General features: G+C 43.8%; 1 protein-coding gene across 2 annotated transcripts in view; it reads left to right on the forward strand.

The window, feature by feature from the left end:
• Positions 1–19,562: 19,562 nt before the first annotated feature.
• Positions 19,563–19,789, forward strand: part of MAP1B (microtubule associated protein 1B) — a 90,736-nt gene continuing 90,509 nt past the window's right edge. For both annotated transcript variants that reach the window (XR_001603264.2, XM_016213896.2), the window contains exon 1: positions 19,563–19,766. Coding sequence is in view for 1 of the 2 variants with exons in the window: in XM_016213896.2 (XP_016069382.2) it covers positions 19,583–19,766 (184 nt within the window). In the remaining variant the exon portion in view is untranslated. The remainder of the gene's footprint in view (positions 19,767–19,789) is intronic.

The following is a 19,789-nucleotide window of genomic DNA, read 5'->3' on the forward strand; positions in this document are numbered from 1 at the left end:
AAAAGGAAAAAATAACTTAGGCAAACTTGAAGTCCCCTCCCTGATGCTGCTCCCACCTCCCCACGCAGGAGGGCCCTCCCGGGGGGTGAGCAGAGGAGGGGGTCTATGCCAGGGGTGCCGTCGTCCCTCGAGACAGTGCCTCCCTGTTCTAAATTGTGTTGGGAGGCATGGTTCTTTGCTTCAGGTTAAAATTTTTTTGTGGTCCTTTAAGAGCCATGAATAAAACAGGGACACATGCTCACTAAAAATGGAAAACCAATTCATTTTCTCCTGCTAGAATATTTCCAGGGATACCTCTCCTCAAAATTAGAGATATTTTGCAAAATTTTGCTAGCTGAGGTTATTTATGCAAAAATAATAGCTATATTAAATGCCATGGATTCTGTCCCCCGTTAAGGACATTACAGTTTTAAGAAAACTCCTGCATAAATGCAAATGCACAAAGAGAGGCATTTTGTCAGATGTCTAGTCACACAGATAAAACTGTCCTGCTTGTCATTTTTCTCACCTACATCCCTAACAGGGAAACAGGAATCTTACGTTGCTGTTGCCAAAGGCAACCCTGGGTCCTGGAGCACAATGCCACAAAGGATCAAAACCTTTTCAAAGCCAACAAGTAATGATGAATCCCCAACTATTTGGAAAGATAGCACTATCTGGCTACCCCAGGACTGGAGACCTTATCCAAAGTCCCCCCTTAGCCAGAAGGCTGGAGTTAGGTGATTGTAGAAGATACTGGTCCTTAAAAAGAGCCACAGTGTGAGCTCGTTGCTGAGCTATTCAGCAGGGAGTGCTGTGGAAGCCGAAATGCTGAAGCGGCCCTGTGCAGGGCCCGAGTCGGTGGGTAGAACTAACGCCAGAGCGAGAGAGTTATTTATGCAGCTGTTATCTCTCTGGGGCATGGCTGATCAGAGGGACAGCGGTCTGTTTATCTGGTTATATTGGCCTACTGCGGTGTTAATGTAAAACAGCTTTCGAATAAACTTCAAGACCCTTTAGACACCCTTAAACTGTGGCTGTGCACATAAATATTAGGGGCAATAACAACACAGACAATGCTATGCTTCTAAAGTCTTTCACAAATGCGTATGAAAGTGTTTAGTATGCAATGAAAGACAAATAAGATATAATTATACTGTTATATATAATATATAATAGAGATATGTTTAAATATCTCTAGAGACATATAATGCATATTACACCTTATAATAAGATCTAAGATGTAATAAGAAAGAATAGTAAGATATTAGTCTCTGTGTTGCTGCTATTTACAAATGAAAGAGGCTGTTCCGTATAGATCATTAGGATTGTTAGAGATTGGGTGGGAAGGAATTCTGGAACAGGGAGACTTTTCCTAGGCCGCAGAAGGGCGAAGACATATTGTACGTGGATGATCCCAACCTAATTGGGATTGTTCTAGGTGATTCAGACCATCTAGGTTCCTCCCACGCCAGTTTACCCCGTCTGAGCTGGGTGGCCTGTCTTCACAGTCCGGACAGGCCGGGGCTCCGCGTCTGTGGACCCCCCTTGGCGCTGTCTGCAGGGCGGCGGTCCCATCGGCTCCGGGAGAGCTGGAGTGCTCAAAATACACAGTAGCTGTGGAAGAGTTGTTGATCCTAAAACTACTGCCCGTTGTCTTAGGGGGCCTTTACGAAGTCCAAACAGAACCTCTCCCTTTCTGGCCGATGCCTGGTAGCCCGAGGATGGGACAAGAGACCCACCCTCTAGTCGGTCACTGTGTTCAGTCTTCACTTTTCTCAGGGAAAGAAACTTGCAGCCGCAAACCTCATACGCAGCGGTCTCCTGCCTCGACCTGCCTTTAAGAACTGCTTTCACTGTAACCCATCGAGTTCTCATTACCCGTATGATATGGTCCTAACCGTTTTCCAGGGAGAGCGCTCTCCACCGCGGTTATGAAGCCAAAAGAGGACTCTGGCCTCAGGCAAGCGAAGGCCAGCAGCGTCCGGGAGGGAAGGAAGTCGGCAAATCCGGGGAAAAGGGGAGGCGTGGCTTGCGTTTATGTGTTTTCCTATAACCTGTTTTATCAAGATGATTTATTCATATTATTTTCATTGAACGTAATAGATTCTTTAGCCCATCTTCACCTTCACGTGACCTTGGGTTTTACGGTGTGATAACTGTGTCGATTACAGTCGTGCTGGATACAAATCAACTCTGGAATAACCTAGATGACAGCCTGTCGGGGAGCCGCAGACAAACAGCAGAGGCTCCGTTATTAAACGGGGAGGAGGGGCTCGCACAGGAGTTAGGGCCTGCATGGTGGGGACAAGCCCTCGGAGAGCCAATGGGATGATCAGAGCAGCACAGTCACCCTCTTGCAGGCTTTGCCATTGGGTTTCCAGGTGTGCACTTGGAAAAATAAAATGTGCTCCCATCCCTGACCAACTTCCCGTATTAATCACTGCTCCCAATTTTTGAGCATTTTCTCTGTGCCATAAGTGACTATGCATTTTATAGGCATTGGGTATCTCATTTAATCTTCGCAAGTGCCCTGGGAAGTGAATTATTCTTACCTCCCTTTAACCAGTGAGGAGTCTGAAGTGTGGAAATGGAATGATTTACTCAAGAAGTGGCTGGGATACAAGTACAGTGGTACCTGGGTTTTCTAATGTAATCCGTTCCAGAAGACCGATCCACAGCCAACAGCTAGGCCTCAGGGTCTCACCCTCAGTGGAAGCCGAGGGGCATGTTCGATTTCCGAGGCGTGTTCGAAAACCAAAGCATTTCCGTCCAAGTGTACGGCTTTGGTAAACCGAAATGTTCCTCAACGGAGACGTTCGAAAACCGAGGCGCCACTGTAGAAGCTGGATGCTCATGTTATGCAGAATATTGGAGCTTTTCTTTTTACTTCTTTCTTCTTCAACGTTCATTTCTTTCCCCAAGGTCTTGCCTTAATCGTCAACCCTCTTAATATCACCTTTGTAGGGCTGGTGCTTAAATTCTCACTGAAAGAAATGACAAGCAACTAATCACCACGAACATCAGTTTCTGTGTTTGTGTCAACATCTGGTGATCAGACGTCTCAGTCAGCAGCTGATGCTGGGGTGTTGGGAAGAGGGAGCAGGAATTTTTTATTTTTTATTTTTGGTATATTGCCCAACAAAGGCCTCATGTTTGAGCTCCTGAGCAATCCTGAGGTGCATTGAAATAAGGGGACATTTAGAAGAGCCTCAGGTCTGAGGGCGGCTCTTAAGAGAATCACTGCTTCCAAGGAGTTTGCAGATATCAGCCAAGGAATCCATTTCCTCCCACAAACACAGAACTTTGAGCACATATTTTAGCTGTGGTTTCTTAGAGCCTATTTTTATCACGGTCCACTTATTGATGAACTGAAATGTCTTTTATTTTCCATTGACACTGTCATCTTTTGCTATTTATTTTAGGCAGTTAAGATGTCATGAGAACAAAACTGCACCACATCCAAAAAACAGAATAGGAGCAATTACAAAGCTCTTCGATTTATCTTCAAGGAGACCCTCCTCTTAACTAACACAGATGGCTGCAGTCCTGTTTTAATATTTTTGGTGGGGCTTTTCAATATCAAAGATCTCAGATTTAAAAACAAGAGTTTGTTGTTCGCATCTGCTGGGTGGAGAGTCACATTTTGAAACTATTTTGCTCAACATCGGGGCTGTGTGAGCTGCTGCAACTAAGTGTCCTCCTGCCCTGTCTGCTCCAGAGGACAATGATTTCTGCCCAGGAGGGCTGACGAGCGCATTCACAGCTGCAGACGCATCGCTCCTCAGGCCCGGCTGGAGGAGGTCACAGAGCAGCGTCCTGAGCAATGCCCTGCCCTGCCACCCCCAGCAGTGTGTGTGTGTGTGTGTGTGTGTGTGTGTGTCTGCCAATCATTATAGCTGTTCAGAAGGATGCTTGGGGATCTGGCTGGACTTCTCTTGCTGATACCTTATAGTAACCTCCTGAGAAACCTGCAGTCATCATCTTCCCTTCTCCAGAGAAAGCTGAATAAATGATGCAGAAAACAGGTTCCCTTTTCAAGGATCAAGACACTATGCACCCTAAATTCCCTTCCTGTGTGCTACCAGAGTGAAAATCCTCAAAGACCATTTTTGTAAAGGGAAGTCAAGAGGGAATGCTGTACCGCTGGTCGGTTCTTTGAAGGGAAGGCACAGAGAGCATGTGGAAGCACCAGACTTAGAAGCCCAGAAACCAGATTTGAATTATAGCATAAGAAATGTAGGTTTTCCGTAGGTAATGATTAGTTACACTTTTATTTTTAATTTAACTTTTGACCAAGTAATAAAGTCACATGGGCCAAAATTCAAAAATGTCTATAGTGAAAAGTCTCCCACCCTCCCCTGTGCCTTGGCCACTGGGATTTCTCTTCCGTGTATCCTTCCAGAGATACTTTATGCATATACAAATACATATCTATTCCCACTTTCCTCCACAAGTAGTAACACATTATGTTCAGTACCTTGCTTTTTTCATTTTACAATATATTTTAGAGATCTTTTGATATCGGTATATAATACACCTTTTCTTTTTTATGGCTGCACAGTATTCCACCTAGTGAATGCACGATTATTTCTTTTAAGATTGCTCTTAATGTTGGCCAATAACTTCCTATGGTTTGGCTATTGAAATCTGGACTAGTCACTGAGAGCATCTAGAATCTATCTATTTGGAGGTATTGAAAAATGAGATAAGTTCTCATCATGTGGCAGTTCGAATAGTATCTGTGAGACAGGTTCCCTGAGAGTCCTTTTGAACAGTTGCAACTGAAGATGGCTGAGAACTTCGACCCCAGAACCCTCCATAGCAGGCCATAAGGCACTGGGTGGTTGCTTAGGAGGTTTCATCTATGTTTACAGCATTCTAAAAAGTTAAATACTAATAAATGGTATTTGATAATAACTTAGATATACATCCATGTGTGCTTAATTGAGGGTTATTCTAACATTTGCCTTTAAAGCACTAATAGTGTATTAAAACAGAAACACATCTGACATCTGTTCAGTTTGCCACTGCACTTGACTGGGTACTGCTCCGTTTGCCTCGTGGTGGGCATTTCAAACGCAATAGAAAAGGGCTAATTGCCTTCTAATGCAGAGCTTAAAAGATTCAAATGGAAGCCACAGTGATTCACTTTAAACAATATTTGAACTGTATTTAATTATAGTCTTCAAATCCATTTGCCCCCTTTGGGGGGCTATGTTATTTATGTCACTGACATAACAACATCTATTTTTGATAGACCTCAGGACCATGGGCCATCAGCCATATTGTGAGAACAAAGGCTCCTGGAACTTGTGCTACAGGGAAAAAGTCAACATGAGTTTGGGAAGTGGCAGCAGGCAGGACAGTGTCTCTCCCTGAAGTGCAGTGTGGAGTTCAACCTGAAACACACGACCAGGACGAGCCATTAGGTTGGGTTCTAAGTGAGAACATGCTGCGGGGTGCTCCTCACGGGACTCACTTTTAGGAGCTCGAGAAGTCACTGGATTGTGCACAGGCCACTGAGAGACAGCAACTGAGAGGCCACGATGCCCGCCTGCCACGATTCCTGTATGGATAAGAGCTGAGGCCGGGCCCCAGCTCCCCTGCGTGGTTGTCTCGGTGCCAGGCACACACGAGGTGTTCAGTGTGTCTCCTGAGCTGAGCTGTTCTTGGTGGCCTCGTGCGGACGTGAGAAAGTAGTTATGGATGTTTACCATGTATTGTCAGGTGAAGGGAAGAAAACCAAGCCAGGGTGTATAGAAGGGAATTTATCGAAATGATGATGATAAACTTTGGGACCCCTCACTTGTACGGCCCCTTCCAAGGCCCTGTACATATGTTTGTGTGCATAATCTGTGAAACATTTTATTAAAGAAGACCTCCAAATGTTATAAGCTTCGGATCCACAGAATCTATATCCACTATGGCACAAAGTAGTATATACACATGATTCTATTTTGAAAATGGAAGATTCTGTCCGAAAGTAGAATAACAAATATATTTTCAACCCTCTCTAACATGCACACACAAGTTAGGGAGAATATATCCCCAAAATATTAAAACCGTTTTTTTCTGAAAGTGACTCTTTTCTATTTTGCTAACATGGTCAAGTGAACTAGTGCTGTGTTAAAACTTAGATTTTTCCCATGTAGGACGTATCCCTTTGAACTCACTCGCCTTTTCCCACTTCTACTTCCAATCAGTCATTACCCTGTCTCTCCCCATCCAGCACGGTGAACACAACTGCCGCTTCAGGTTCCTTGTAATCATAACTCTTACTTGGGTAAGTAAAATAAAAATATATGAGCAACGCTGGCTCCTCCTGAGTTAAAATTCTCATACTCGCGGAAGGATGCGTGCCTGCCGAGTGGAGGTGTCTGCAGGGAGTTGGAAAAGGAGCTGAGAACTCCTCTTTCCCACACGCCTTGGCCCCTGCTCTAAGCCCCCCTGATCCCCTCACCCACGAGGTCACACTCTGTCTTCAACCCCAAGTGTCTTTAGCCATGCTGACTCACATCTCTCACTGTCACCTGGTAAAACACTTGAAATCTGAAACTCTGGGCTTATAAAGAAGACAGCTGGCCTATGGGCCTCTGTACACAAAACCCAGGACCGCAGGGGCTGTGCGCCCTGAGTTCAAATCTCCATTAGGGTGTCTTAGAATTAGAATTTTAGAATTGCCTTCACCAGCTGGAGCTGGCCACATGTCACATCACACACTGCTCTTTCTCTTTCTCCTACAGCCTTCCTCGCAGGGCCTGTCCCTTGAAGCGTTTCACCTGTCCCACCACATCCTGGGCGAAGGAGGGCCAGGCACGCAAAGGAGGCAGAGACACTGATGTCCTGAGGTCGTTACTCTCATCCTGCCGTATTCTCTGTGGGCCTTGGAGAAGACCACAGGAGAGAAGACCACACTGTGAGTGGGGAGCTGTGATCTTGATGGGTTTAACTAGGGAACAAAAACAGGCCGAGCTAAGGGCTAGGAGCTGACTTGGGAACCACAGCATATCTCTATGGAAATGTCATTAATTTATTAATTCGCTCACTCATTCAGCTTTTCAAGCATTCAACAGATATATCAGGCTCTCACCGTGTGCCAGGAAGTGGTTTATATGCTGTGGATACAGACAAAGGTGAAGAAAACAGATGATAACATGGCATTGAGGTGTCACGATGAGCTGAGATCATTTCCTGGTCGTTTCTAGTATTGTTGTAATTTTTCTAAAAATAGGCAGACACGGAAACATACACCCAAAAACACAGAATAGCAGTCTTTTAACTTTCTAATAAGATTCAATTACAATTAGGTTTTACCTCAAAAACATTAGGACAGCTGGAAACCCCATACGTGCAATCTCAGTGTTGGCACCAGCCCCCAGTGGAAGGTAAGAAACAGCATAGCACCATCCAAAACATGAGAGTTTCTCTGGAAAAGAAACCGCTGAGAACAGCTACAGGCACGTAGTAAGCACAGTAGAAGTGCCAGCTCTCATTATCACCGTCATCTTCATCATTATTTTCGGGAAACAGGACAGAAAATTCCAATTTGGAGGTGAGAGTGAGCATGACATGTTCAAAGAGCTTAAAGAAACTTCTGAGAGGCACAAGGATGGTGTGATATTGGGCTGGAGAGACAGGGAGCGGACAAACCACGGTGAGCCTGGGCCCTGGGGAGCCACTGATGGGTTATGAGTGCCCTCTACTTAGGGTCTCATTACCATTCCCCTCGACTTCTATTCAAATAGAATATTACTTGGCATATTACATCTTCCCCTTTATCTATTCTGACGTATCCCCATCATAGCCATCTTAGCTTCCCATCTTTCCTACAACAGGTTCCCGTTAAATCACTCTCCTCAAACGCCTGCAGTGGCTACCCATTACCCACGGACTTCAGCCAACGGTCTCCATCTGGCACGTGCGCCTTGCTGCGCCAGGGCTGCGGCTCACCTGTCCGCGGTCCTCTCTCACTGTCCCCTGCATGACCTCTGCATCCAGCCACAAGTGCCTACTTGCTTCCAAATGTCCCTGTGCCTTCAGCACCCTCCGTAAATGCCCATCTCAATCTTTTGAAAATGTGCACCTTTCAAAGCTCTTCTCAACATGGCCTCTTCTGTGAAGCCTCTTCTTAGACCCAATAGTTTACAACTTCTCCCATCTCTGAACCCCCACTTTGTATTTCCTCCCAGGTTCTTTTATTACCCTGTGCACTGGGCTGTTTCTCAGCACAGGATCCTAAGCTCTCTGACGTATTCCGTTCATGGAGAACCTTTTGGGATGTGTGCTCTGTAGAATACACTTTAGGAAACGCAAGGGGAAGGAATGGAACCAGGCCCCAGGGTGGGTTCTCCCACCTCCCCGCCACTCTGGTCTGTTTTGCTTCCTGGGGTCCTCTGTAGAGAGTGAAACAGAAGATGAGCGGCCAGAGCAAGCCAGCGGCCACAGCCACACTGCAGCCTACCTGGTCCACCCTGAGCCCAAGGAAATGGCCAGTCCAGGATGTCTTTCAATGTAATTAAAACTAAGCCAGTCATTAAGGCTGCAGGTTGGAGACAAGATGGGTGAAAAGAGATAGCTCCATGGCTGGAAAAAAATCAAATTATTCCTCTTCATTCCATTCCATTTCCTTCCTTCCCTCCCTCCACTGAAAAACTTCTCTTCGGGGTGGTCAAAATCACTTAGCCCGATGCCTCCCAGCTTACCCAGACACTCTGGTTCATCACGTTTCCCTGCTTAATTACTGTTACCAGCTTTCCAGCTTTTTGTAAACTCAACATGCTGAATAATGAGGTTAATAAAACTGATGAACTCCTTTGCTATGTACACAGACTATTTCTATAAAAATGTCAAATGTATTATTAGCTCAGACTTAATCATCTTTTCTTGTATCTTATAAATTTTTCCTAATGAACGTATTAGCTTTCCGGTGGAGGCTTCCCTGACTTGGTGTTAGATTTTCAATTCCTCTGGACTTGATTAGAGTTTGTATATTTATAGCTTCACATTTCTGCACTGAATAATTTCCCCAGCTAATATACATGTGAAATTCAACTAATCGGACAAGCACGAAGCTCCCGGCAGAAGTATTAACTATGTCTGGACGCCCCTGGACCTTGGGACAGCCACTTCATCGAAAAAAGCTTCCCGTTCACTCTTAGTTCACAGGGTTGTCAGAGGACCAAGCAACGCAAAATATTCAAGTATAGGATTTTATAAAAATAGAAGGACCCACTCAACAAGCATGTATGGAGAGCCTCCTCTGAGCCCGACTAGACACCGTACCCGGGATACACACTGAATTAGCTAGACATGGTTTTCAGACCCTCTTCTCCTTCTGCCCCAGCCTCCTGAAGCTTATACACTAACAGGGGCAGACAGGCTTTTCAATAGCTTTTCATGTTGTTTTCAGGAGCCCAGAAAAATCAGCAATAGGTAAGGTTATTTTAGACGGAATGCATAGGTTCAGTCAGAAGCACTTCCTAAAAATGGAGTTCTATTTAGAGTGTAAATAAACCCTACAGGCAAAAGATACTTTTTGCTTTCCTCTGGGCTGCACACTGTCCCTGAAAACTAGCCAATCCTTGGGACCGGATTCCTGCACCATTTAACAGCACGGCAGGAAAGTAGAAACAAGCAACGCTGCAGATCAAAAACGGGGCTGCAGAAACATGGAACACAGATACGTCATGGTTGTTTCAGGGAGAAAACCAGCGATGACCACAGTGTGCTGAGTTTAATGAAAGATCCAAATACAGAACCCAGGAAAAAATCTAAGGTGGCTTGAAATGCATTAAGTAGGTCAGGCTCTACTGAACCGTGACCAACACAGAAGCTTGGAAAAGTGTACTTTGCTTACTCTTCCTGCAGCGGGCTGGGATATGCAACCTGGAAATAACTTCCAAGTATGGGCTGGCGACAGGGAAACTCTAAGCTACACTCACACTTCCATGAACCCCATCATCAAGGCATCGTGGGGACTTAGTCACAGCAGGTACTGGATCCAGTCCAGTGAAAAATGAGGTTAAGAGAAATCAGCCCTCCGCCCAAGGCTTGCAGAAGGTGCCAAGTTAACCGAAGAGATCAGCATCTCCTGTAACTATAGTTGACGTCTATTGAGCACCTAGTATGTGTCCGGCACTGTGCTAAGCACTTTAGTTGTTTTTCAGTGTCATTCAATGCACATTTGAAATAAGTACTATTATCACCCCACTTTATAGGTAAGAAAAATAAGGCACAGAAAGGTTCAGCAACCTGCCCCAGGGCCATTTCAGCTGCTGAGTCCAAGAACCAGAATGCACTCAGAGCCCCTGTTTGTAACCAGTCGGGTGCAGGGGGTGGTTACTTCCTTCCGAAGACTACATTTTCCACCCTGGGATGAGAGAGACACTTCTTGCAACATTTACCTTGCTGCTCACTCTGCTAATGTGAACTTTTCTGTGATTAGATTGTAAGTGTGAAATAAAATTAATCAATTCTCCCTCCCACAGTGGAGGGAGAGCTGGGTAAGGGCGAGGTCAGGGGAAGTTTCACCAGGAGCCAAGTAAAATAAAGATGAGAACACAGACAGAGGCACAGGCCCTCGGAAAGGCGGTGACAGTCCGAGCATCAGCATGGCCAGTTGGCTTAACTCCCAGTGCACTGGGGCCACAGGGGAGTTCGGAGGGCAGGGGCCACAGGCTAAATTCAGACTCATGGGGGAATGTGGAGAAAAGAGATCGTTTCAGAAAATGTGCTCAGGGCTCAAGGTTGGGAAGAAAGAGATTGCAAAGGACATCAGGGAGTCCCCTGGATACAAGAGGCTGCAGACGTTCTCTGCAGAGTCCTGGGACAGGACCCCTGGCTCCAACCCGGAGCACCTCCACGGTGGAGCGACGGCTTCCCTTCCCGTGAGCTGCTTGGACTCCACAGTGGCTTCTTGTTCGGAGAACTTTGTCCCCGGGGCCTGTGGGTGGCCCGGGAAGGCAGCCTGCATTCTGCCTGCAGCGTCCCGCCGTGCACAGGCAGGGCTTGCTGTGGCGTGGCCATCGGCTGGGCAGGGGCTGCCTGTCGGCAGTGCCAGCCGAGAAGCTCCGTCTCCAAGAGGGCTTGGCCATTCCTGCTGTCATTCTCTTCCCCTCAGGATGCCATCCTCTACACTGTCAGCATGACTCACCTGGCACTTGGACTTGGTAAGAGCCTGAGCTAATAAAAAGGCACGGCTGAAAACGTCCCGGGCTCATTTTCAGCCGCTTCCTGGGCAGGCCTCTCCTCAGCCCAGGCGGGCTCTTACCTCCCCAGCTGTCAAGAAGTGCAGAAGGAGGACCTGTCTCATTGCCTGACACTAGATGCAGCTTAGGGCTGGGGTTGAGGTGGATTTGAGGGCACAGTGGGTGAGGGAATGAAAGCATGAAACCTAAGTTTCTGCTCTGACACATTTCAACATCTACTGGGGAGAAAGGTAAGTTAGCAAGTCATTAAAAAACTCTGCAAAATATTCTATCAGCAAAGCGCCGTAGAACTGGAAAAAATAAGTGGATCCATATCTCACAGTCTTCATTTGGATAAATCTGGAATATTAAACATGAAGTCTTAAAAGTGCTAGATAAACTGGGAGAATTTTTCTTACATAATCTCAGAATGACAAAGACCTTTCTAAATATAACACAGGATCCACAAACCACAAATGCAACAATAGCTAAATTTAACTACATGAAAAACATCTCCCAAAGCAAAATCTACAATCCATAAAGTAAAAAACAAATGCCAAACTGAGAAAAAAAATATTTGTAGGTCATATTATAGGAGAAGGCTAAGTTCCCTAATGTATAAAGAATACATTCAAATCAATGAAAGAAAAACACTAGCCATCCAATGGGAAAATGGGCAAAAAATATAAAAAGTGCCCAGAAAAGGAAATGCAGATAAAATTGGACAGCCTCACTTATAAAAAGAGAAATGTAACTAAAATTAAATTTGTAAAAATCAAAATATTTGAAAACATTTATATTGTTAGGAATCAGAAGCCTAGTCATATATTACAGGTACAAGTCCCTACTGGCACAGCACCTACACGGGTAAAATTTCAACATCTACCAAAATTACAAACATGCATATCCTTTGACTCAGTGATTTTGCTAGAAATTTACCCTACGGTTAGTTTCTAACCTATGGGAAATGACACATATAGAACCTTATTTACTGTTAGCATTGTTTATATTATCAAAAGATTGGAAGTAATCACCCATAGAGGAGTGATAAAAATAGAAGACTGACAAATTACGATACTTGCATACAATGAGATTTGGTGCATAGGTCAAAAGGAATGGGGATGCTCTTTATGACAATTATGGAAATATTTCAAAGATAAATGACAAAAGCAAAGTGCAGAACACTGTGTTCAGTGAGCTGCATTTGTGCATTAAAGAAGGGAACAGCAAGGTACTGGCTGTTTTCAAGAATAAGCTCAATATAGTTCTTTCGGTTGTTTTGCTTATGCTGTTCTCTTCATGTCGATCGCCCTTTCTCCATCTCTGCTTATTGAAAAAAAATTCTTCCAGGAAAATTTCAAATATTTTTTCCTCTTTGAATGAATCTTTATTGATCTTCTGATTTAAATACTCTATCACTTGAACAAAACTGTAAAATTATTAGAGTAATTTTAAGGTTTTGGGTAAGAGATCCTTCCTAAGCAAGACAACCTCCAACAATTTATAAATGAAGAAGGTTGGCTTAGCCTTATAAGATACTTATTTAACATTTTATATGGTCAAAGACATCATAAATGGACACAAACTTAACAGATAGAGCACCATACATTGATAATAAAGGCTATATAAATAGATCCTACAGCATTTTTTTCAAAAATGTGAAACATATTTACTATATAATCCATCAATTCCACTCCTAGGTATGTAACCCAAAGAGATGGAAACATGTTTACCATAAACTTGTACACCCATTTTCTAAGAGAGAGAAAAAGAGGGGGAGGGAGAGAGAGAGAGAGAGAGAGAGAGAGAGAGAGAGAGAGGGAAGCTCCTACAAACCAACAGACAAAAAAATCAATTAAAAAAGGGCATAGTTTAAGAAAAATGCAGCCAGTTAAATAAATAAATAAAAGCAAATAGAAATTCCAAATTTTAAATACATTTTTTTCCCCATTTGATGAGAAAAATTTGCAAAGAATTATACTATGGTGTGGGGAAACAGGCAATGATTTGGTGGGAGTAAAAATTGTTAAATTTTCTTTGTAGGATCATTTGGCAGGAGTCAATACATGTTAAAATTTTGTGTTACCTTCAATCTATCTACTCAACTTCTAGGCATCTGTGCTCAGAGATACATACATGAACATAGAAGCACTTAGCACTTACAAGCATGCTCATTGCAGCATTATTTATAATAGGAAAAAATAAGACCTCTTAAAGGGCCATCAATGGGAAAAAGGTACATGAACTATGGTAAATTCATTCTATGGTATACTGTGCAGTAGTTTAAAAAATAAGGTAGATTTCTACATATTTGCATAAAGGATAAAGAGAAAATCCCACTGAAGTCACTGAAGTACAGTATGTAAAATATTCTGTGTATGGGAGAAAGTTGTATTTATGACTGTAGGGTATGGGTGTGTATATATACACACTATATATATCACCTAATAACAGTAATTACCTCTATAAAGGGGAGAGAACTAGGGATGGGGAAGGAGAAACTTTGATTTTCTGCTCTACACATTTACAAAGTTTTGTTTGTTTCCTTGTTGAAAGGTGGGATGGGAAGGACCCAGTTCACACTAGGAGAAGGAATCTGATCTCAGTCTGTTGGCCTCCTAGTGTGATATTTCCCCACCGTTCCACCAAAAGAAAAGAAGAGGCACTTTCTGAGTCAAGAATGATTAAACAGAAATAAGAATGAGACATTTGCCTCTGGCTATGAAGGATCCCACTGAATTCTCAGAAAACTCCTCTGTAACTAACCTAAATAGACACTACTGAGAGTGAGACCCTCTTATTTATGGGCATACAGAATAGCTGCACCCACCATGACACAGAGCATCGATTATACTCTGAAAATCTCCTCTACTCTATACCTGGTAAGCCTTTCCCCTAATTTTTCCTTTTTTCTTTCCTCAGTCTCTGTTAATTTTTCTACAGCTAACTTAAAATTTGGAAAGAAAGGACTAATCAGTGCTGAGTTAAAAAAAAGAAAAAGAAAAAAGAGAGACTATTTTTAACCCTTAAATGACATATTGCCCTAAATTATATTGTAGAACCACTTTAATTTAATTTTTTTAAAATCCTCACCTGAGTATATGCTTTCACCAATTTCAAAGAGAGGAAGGGAGAGGGGGAGGGAGAAACATCCATGTGTGAGAGAAACACCCATCAGTTGCCTACATGCCCCAACTGGTGATGGAATCCGAGGCCCTTTGGTGCACAAGACGACGCTCCAACCAACTGAGCCACTCCGGCCAGAGCTAGGATCACTTTGATTTTAAACAATAGCACAGCAGTAGAGGCTCATTAGATGTGAAATTTACTTTGACTTTTAGATCTTTTTCTTGATCCCTCTTCCCAACCAACACGTTTGCTGTGCTTGTTTCCTTCGATCTGCGTTAGTGCCTGTGGCATGGGGGGAGAGTGTAATAGAGGGCACGTCATGGACTTTGAAGTCTGACTTACCTGACTTTTCACAGGTTTTCTGTGATTTGGAACAAACTGTCTAACTTTTCTGCACATTGGTTTTCATCTGTCAAGTAGTGATATAAACAACTTAGGAAAGAAGAAGAAATCACAATGAAATGAATGATAATGAAAATAGGACATGTCAAAAAGTGCAGGGTGCAGCTAAGACAGTACTTAGAGGGAAATGTATAGCCCTAAAATGCATATATTAGAAAGGAAGGGAAACTAAAAATCAATGACCTGACCTCTCGAGGAGCTAAAATAGGAAATAAAATAAAACCCAAAGAAATCAGAGGAAATAGTGTAGATTAGAAGGGGACCAGTGAAAAAATACATACACATATGTACAATAGAAAACTTTCAGTAATGCCAGATATAGTTTTTGGTAAAGATTATTAAAATTGATAAAACCCTAGCAAGACTGAGAAGCAACAACAACAAAAAAGACAGAAAATGCAAATTACCAAGATCAAAAAAATGTTAAATAGACCTTAAAGCCATCAAAATGACAACAAAATCCACTTCTTAGGAAGTTTTTGGGAATTCACTGAAGCAATATACATAAAGTACTTGGCATAGTAACATGGCTTATAGAAACCATTCATGTAGTCACTGGTAGCTTCTATTGAGCACATACCGAGTCTGCCAGTGAGCTGGAGGGGATGCGTGAGTGTGGGTGGACAGACACAGTTCTGGCCTCTCTCGAGCAGAGAGTCCAGCAGTGAAGGCAGACAAATTTTAATAATTACATATAAAAATATAAAATTGTAATGATGCCAGGTGCTACAAATAATTAGTGGGGTATGGGGCTAAAATTGCATATAAAAAGCTTAACTGGCCTCGTGAGGAAGGACAGAGAGAGAGGGCTTCCCTAAGGAAGGAGGGCTGAGATGCTATCTGCAGGACAAGCAGACACTAACAGGTGAAATTAACCAGTAAGTACTCTTGGCAGGGGAAAGAGTATGGGAAAAGGTCTTGCATTGGAAGGAAGCATGGCCTGATATAAGTTCAGTGTGGCTGTAGCTGAAAAGCAAAAATGAATGGAGGGCTAGATAAAGCTGAGGAGATAAAAAGGGGCCAGACTTTGAGGGACCTTGCAGGTTACACTAAGAGTTTAATCTTTATCCTAAAAACAATGGGAAGCCTCTGAAGGGGTCAATTAGGGGTGGGGTGACATAACCAGGTCAGAAAAGATTACCCTCCACGTGGTGTGAAGCATGGATGGGATGTGGACACGCTGATTCCTGTCAGGTGACCATTGCTGCTGCAACGAGAAAACAATAGTTATAACTACTTCTAATCTATAATAGAAACTGAACTGGAAATAACTCACTAATGCCAATCAATAATAGACTGATTAAGTAAATTATAGTAAATAAAGACAATGGGTTAATATGCAGCTATAAAAAGGGGTGGAGAATATTAATATCAACTTCATGTAATTATGAAGGATATTTGTTAAGTCAAAAAAACAAAGTGGAAACACTGTGTACATATGTTGCTGTTTATCTAAAAGATAAACATTTTAAAAATGGAAGGTAAGTAAGGCAAGGAAAAATGAGTTATTTATAGGAACAGGGTAGAAGAGATAGGGACAGAGACTGAAGGTGCCTAACTACAATTGTTTTGTAGGTTTGACTTGGAAGCCATATACTTTACATAGTTATGAAGCAAAATTAAGTACAAAAATATCAATTCATAAAAAATAAAAATGAAACAAAACAAATAAACCTCATTATACACTGAGTTAGTGGCATAATCATATAAAAAAGAATTAATTCAAGTGACCTTAAAACTGCATTCCTTGGGATACCTCAAATAACAAAAGAAAATTGCAAAAAGAAAATTCCTAGACTGCTTTCAGTGACCCTATTGAGATCAGCAGCATTTGTGTTGTTATTCTGAGAGTTTTTGGTATGAATTGTGGGATAAAACAAAAAAATAATCATTTTGGTATCTTTGGTTCTCTAGTGTGATACATTCTAAGAACAAAAGTATAAGCTACTTTTAGTAATTATATGGTTGGCAAAAGTGTTCTATTTTTACCTGAGACTACTGTGAGTATAATCTGTATATATAGTTGGATAAAGAAAATGAGAAATTATTTGCTCTTCTAATTCTGTCACCCTTGGTGTCTTTGAGAATTGGAATTCTTGGCATAAGACAAAGGAAATACTGATGTAAGATTGAAGGTTAAGTAAAATCCCTGTAGTCCTCACCCTGAATTGGCAGTATTGAACTCATAATGTATTTCATCTTGAGAAAAATTTATCTTCTATTCCTGTCCACTGAAAATATCTAGAAATGACCATGGTAGTAGCATCAAGTGACTTCTAGTATCCAGATTATGGTCTCTAAACACCATTTTCCACTTAAGAAACCAGGGTTAGAGAAATGGCTAATTCCAGGTTCTGAGGCTAGCTATATATGTACAATGTGAGCCAGGAACATCCTATCATACCACTGGACAAAGACAGGAAAATTAAATTATCAACATAAATAATGACTTCAAGTGTATATATATATATGTGTGTGTGTGTGTGTATACATATATATTTTTAACTTTTTTGTTGTTGTTAATACTTACCCAAGGATATTTTTTCCATTAAGTTTTAGAGAGGGGTTGGGGGGGGAGGGGGGGAGAGAGAGAGAGAGAGAGAGAGAGAAAGAGAGTGGGAGGAACATCAATGTGAGAGAGACACATCGATTGGTTGCCTCCCTGACCAGGGCTGGAGATGGAACCTACAACCCCAGTACATAACCTTGATGGGGAATTGAACCTGATACCCTTTGGTGCTTGGGCTGATGCTCTAACCACTGATCCACACTGGCTGGGGCAAGTTATATATTTAATAATACAAAAATCATTAATCACCTTTGGAGAACAACTCAGTTAGGTGCTAGTATGTCATGAACACTTCTCAGTTGTTAATCTGTTTCTAATCTAGAGAATACACCTCAGAGTCTTGAGCAAATAACAGCAGTATATAGCAGGAATTTAATCACATTATTTTCATTATGCTTATTCTTAGGGATACTTTATATTTACAAGTGATATTAGTGTTTCTATTTATACAGCAACAAAGAATTTCATTTAAAAATAAAATTAAGTAAAAGAAATAGAGCGAAAGGACACTATTACATGAATAAAAGTGATGGTGGTTCAGAGAAATGGGAGATAATCACTAGGTGACATTGGGCTCCAATGGCTGACTTTTGGAAAACAGTGCTCTCCACCATGACTCCTCCCCCAGTTACCGGCTCTGGCGCTGGCTTCGCCTCTCTAACAGCAACCGAATGCCTTCTCTGGACCAAGACAGAATCTGTTACCATCTCACTCGGAAACTCTTTGTCACTCTTCACCGGTGAATGCACCTAACCAGTGAGCCTGTCACAGGCCCCAAGTGAGGTGGGCCAGGCGGTTATCTTTATTCCCCGCTGATCAGGCTGGCCTGTGCGCAGCCTGGGGACACAGCCTTTGGCTGCCCGTATCTCCTATGCCAGGGTTTCAGCAAAGGGCTAAGAGCAAAAAGTTTATCACCAATAAGTCATGATTGTTAATACTTAAGACAACAAACAATTTTGGAATCTTAGCATATCCAGGTGATTTTTTTTTTTTTACTAATATGCATTCTAGTATTAAAACGATATTGACTGCTCTAATTTCCACCCACCCTTCTTTCCTAAGCCTCTAACCCCCCCGCGTGTTATTTATGATGGTTCATGTTTGCACATTGCGTTCCTTCCTTACCACCACCGTCCCCTCCCTGGACCGAAGCTATATTCAGTATGTTTGTGAGAAACGGTTGTAGATGGGCTCCCTTTAAACATTTTTATGAGTTCTTCTAAGCATAGACAAAGGCAATAAAAACTCCCAATGCTTCATATATTTTAAAAGACATCGTTGTCACATGAAATAATTTTGCTTGCGTGGTCCCTAAGGACCTGAAAAATACATTATAGTTACTGTAATCCTGCCGGATAGAGACAGTGTCTTCCCTTTACTCTTTGTTACGCCTCATGCTATCTGCTCAGGACATTATTCAGGCAAAGGAATCTGTATGTGGGCCGATGGACGTGTTCCTCTCATTCCCTATGAGTGCACCAAGCTAGCGTTTTTTCATCACGGGACCTTGCAGAGTAGGGTCCAAAGCCTGAACAGTACGTTTAGTTCTTGCATTTTCTGGTCTGTTCTTTAAGGGAAGCTGAATTCCGATAAGGACCGTGCGCCTTCCTAACTTCACAAGGCCAGAGAAAAGACAGGTCGTGCCTCCCCGGGCGGGGCGCCCTGACCACCACGCCGTCCACGATACCGTAGGCGGCTCCTGAGAACCTGGTGTCATCCCCGGGCACCAGGCAGAGGCCCGACTTGTGCCCCTCGGACGAGGCCAATGTTCCCATTCTGCAAATGGAAACCCATCCCGTTCTCCGGCACCACGGGCGCGCGGGGCTTGGCGCAGTCCGTGGGCGCGTGGGGGATGCAGGCTGGGGTGTTTTCACCACGGCAGCCGGGGCCCTTAGGGCTCCCCAAGCCTCTGACAGCCGGCCCTGCCCTGACCATTGTCCGCACACCTCGTCCCTCCAGCTTCCGGGCCGCGAGTGAGATGATTTGCTGCAGATGACATCAGCCCGGGGCCAACGGCTGGAAGAGAGGAGGCAGCCGCCGCGCGGGGACGTGCCGGGTGGTCCTTCCCTCCTCCTCTTCCTCCCCCGCGCCTCGCCGCGGCTCCGTATAAAAGCGGCGCCGCCCCGCCCGCCCTCACTCGCGGCTCCTCTGCACCGCGCGCGGAGAGGGCGGAGGCGAGGCGGCGCGCGGCGCGGGAGGCAGGGCGCAGGGGGCGGGGCGGCGCCGGCACCTTCCCAGAGAGTCCTTTCTCCTGCGGCAGACGGGAGGAGCGGCCGGAGCGCGACACCTCTCCGAGGCGCGGCGGGCCGGCGGGATGGCGACCGTGGTGGTGGAAGCCGCGGAGCCGGAGCTGTCCGGCAGCATCGCCAACCCGGCGGCGTCCACTTCGCCCAGCCTGTCGCATCGCTTCCTCGACAGCAAGTTCTACCTGCTGGTGGTCGTCGGCGAGATAGTGACCGAGGAACACCTGCGACGCGCCATAGGCAACATCGAGCTCGGTAAGAGGCCCTGCGCCCCCACG

Source organism: Miniopterus natalensis, chromosome 3, assembly GCF_054644295.1.
Source record: "Miniopterus natalensis isolate mMinNat1 chromosome 3, mMinNat1.hap1, whole genome shotgun sequence".
Classification (NCBI taxonomy): Eukaryota; Metazoa; Chordata; class Mammalia; order Chiroptera; family Miniopteridae; genus Miniopterus; species Miniopterus natalensis.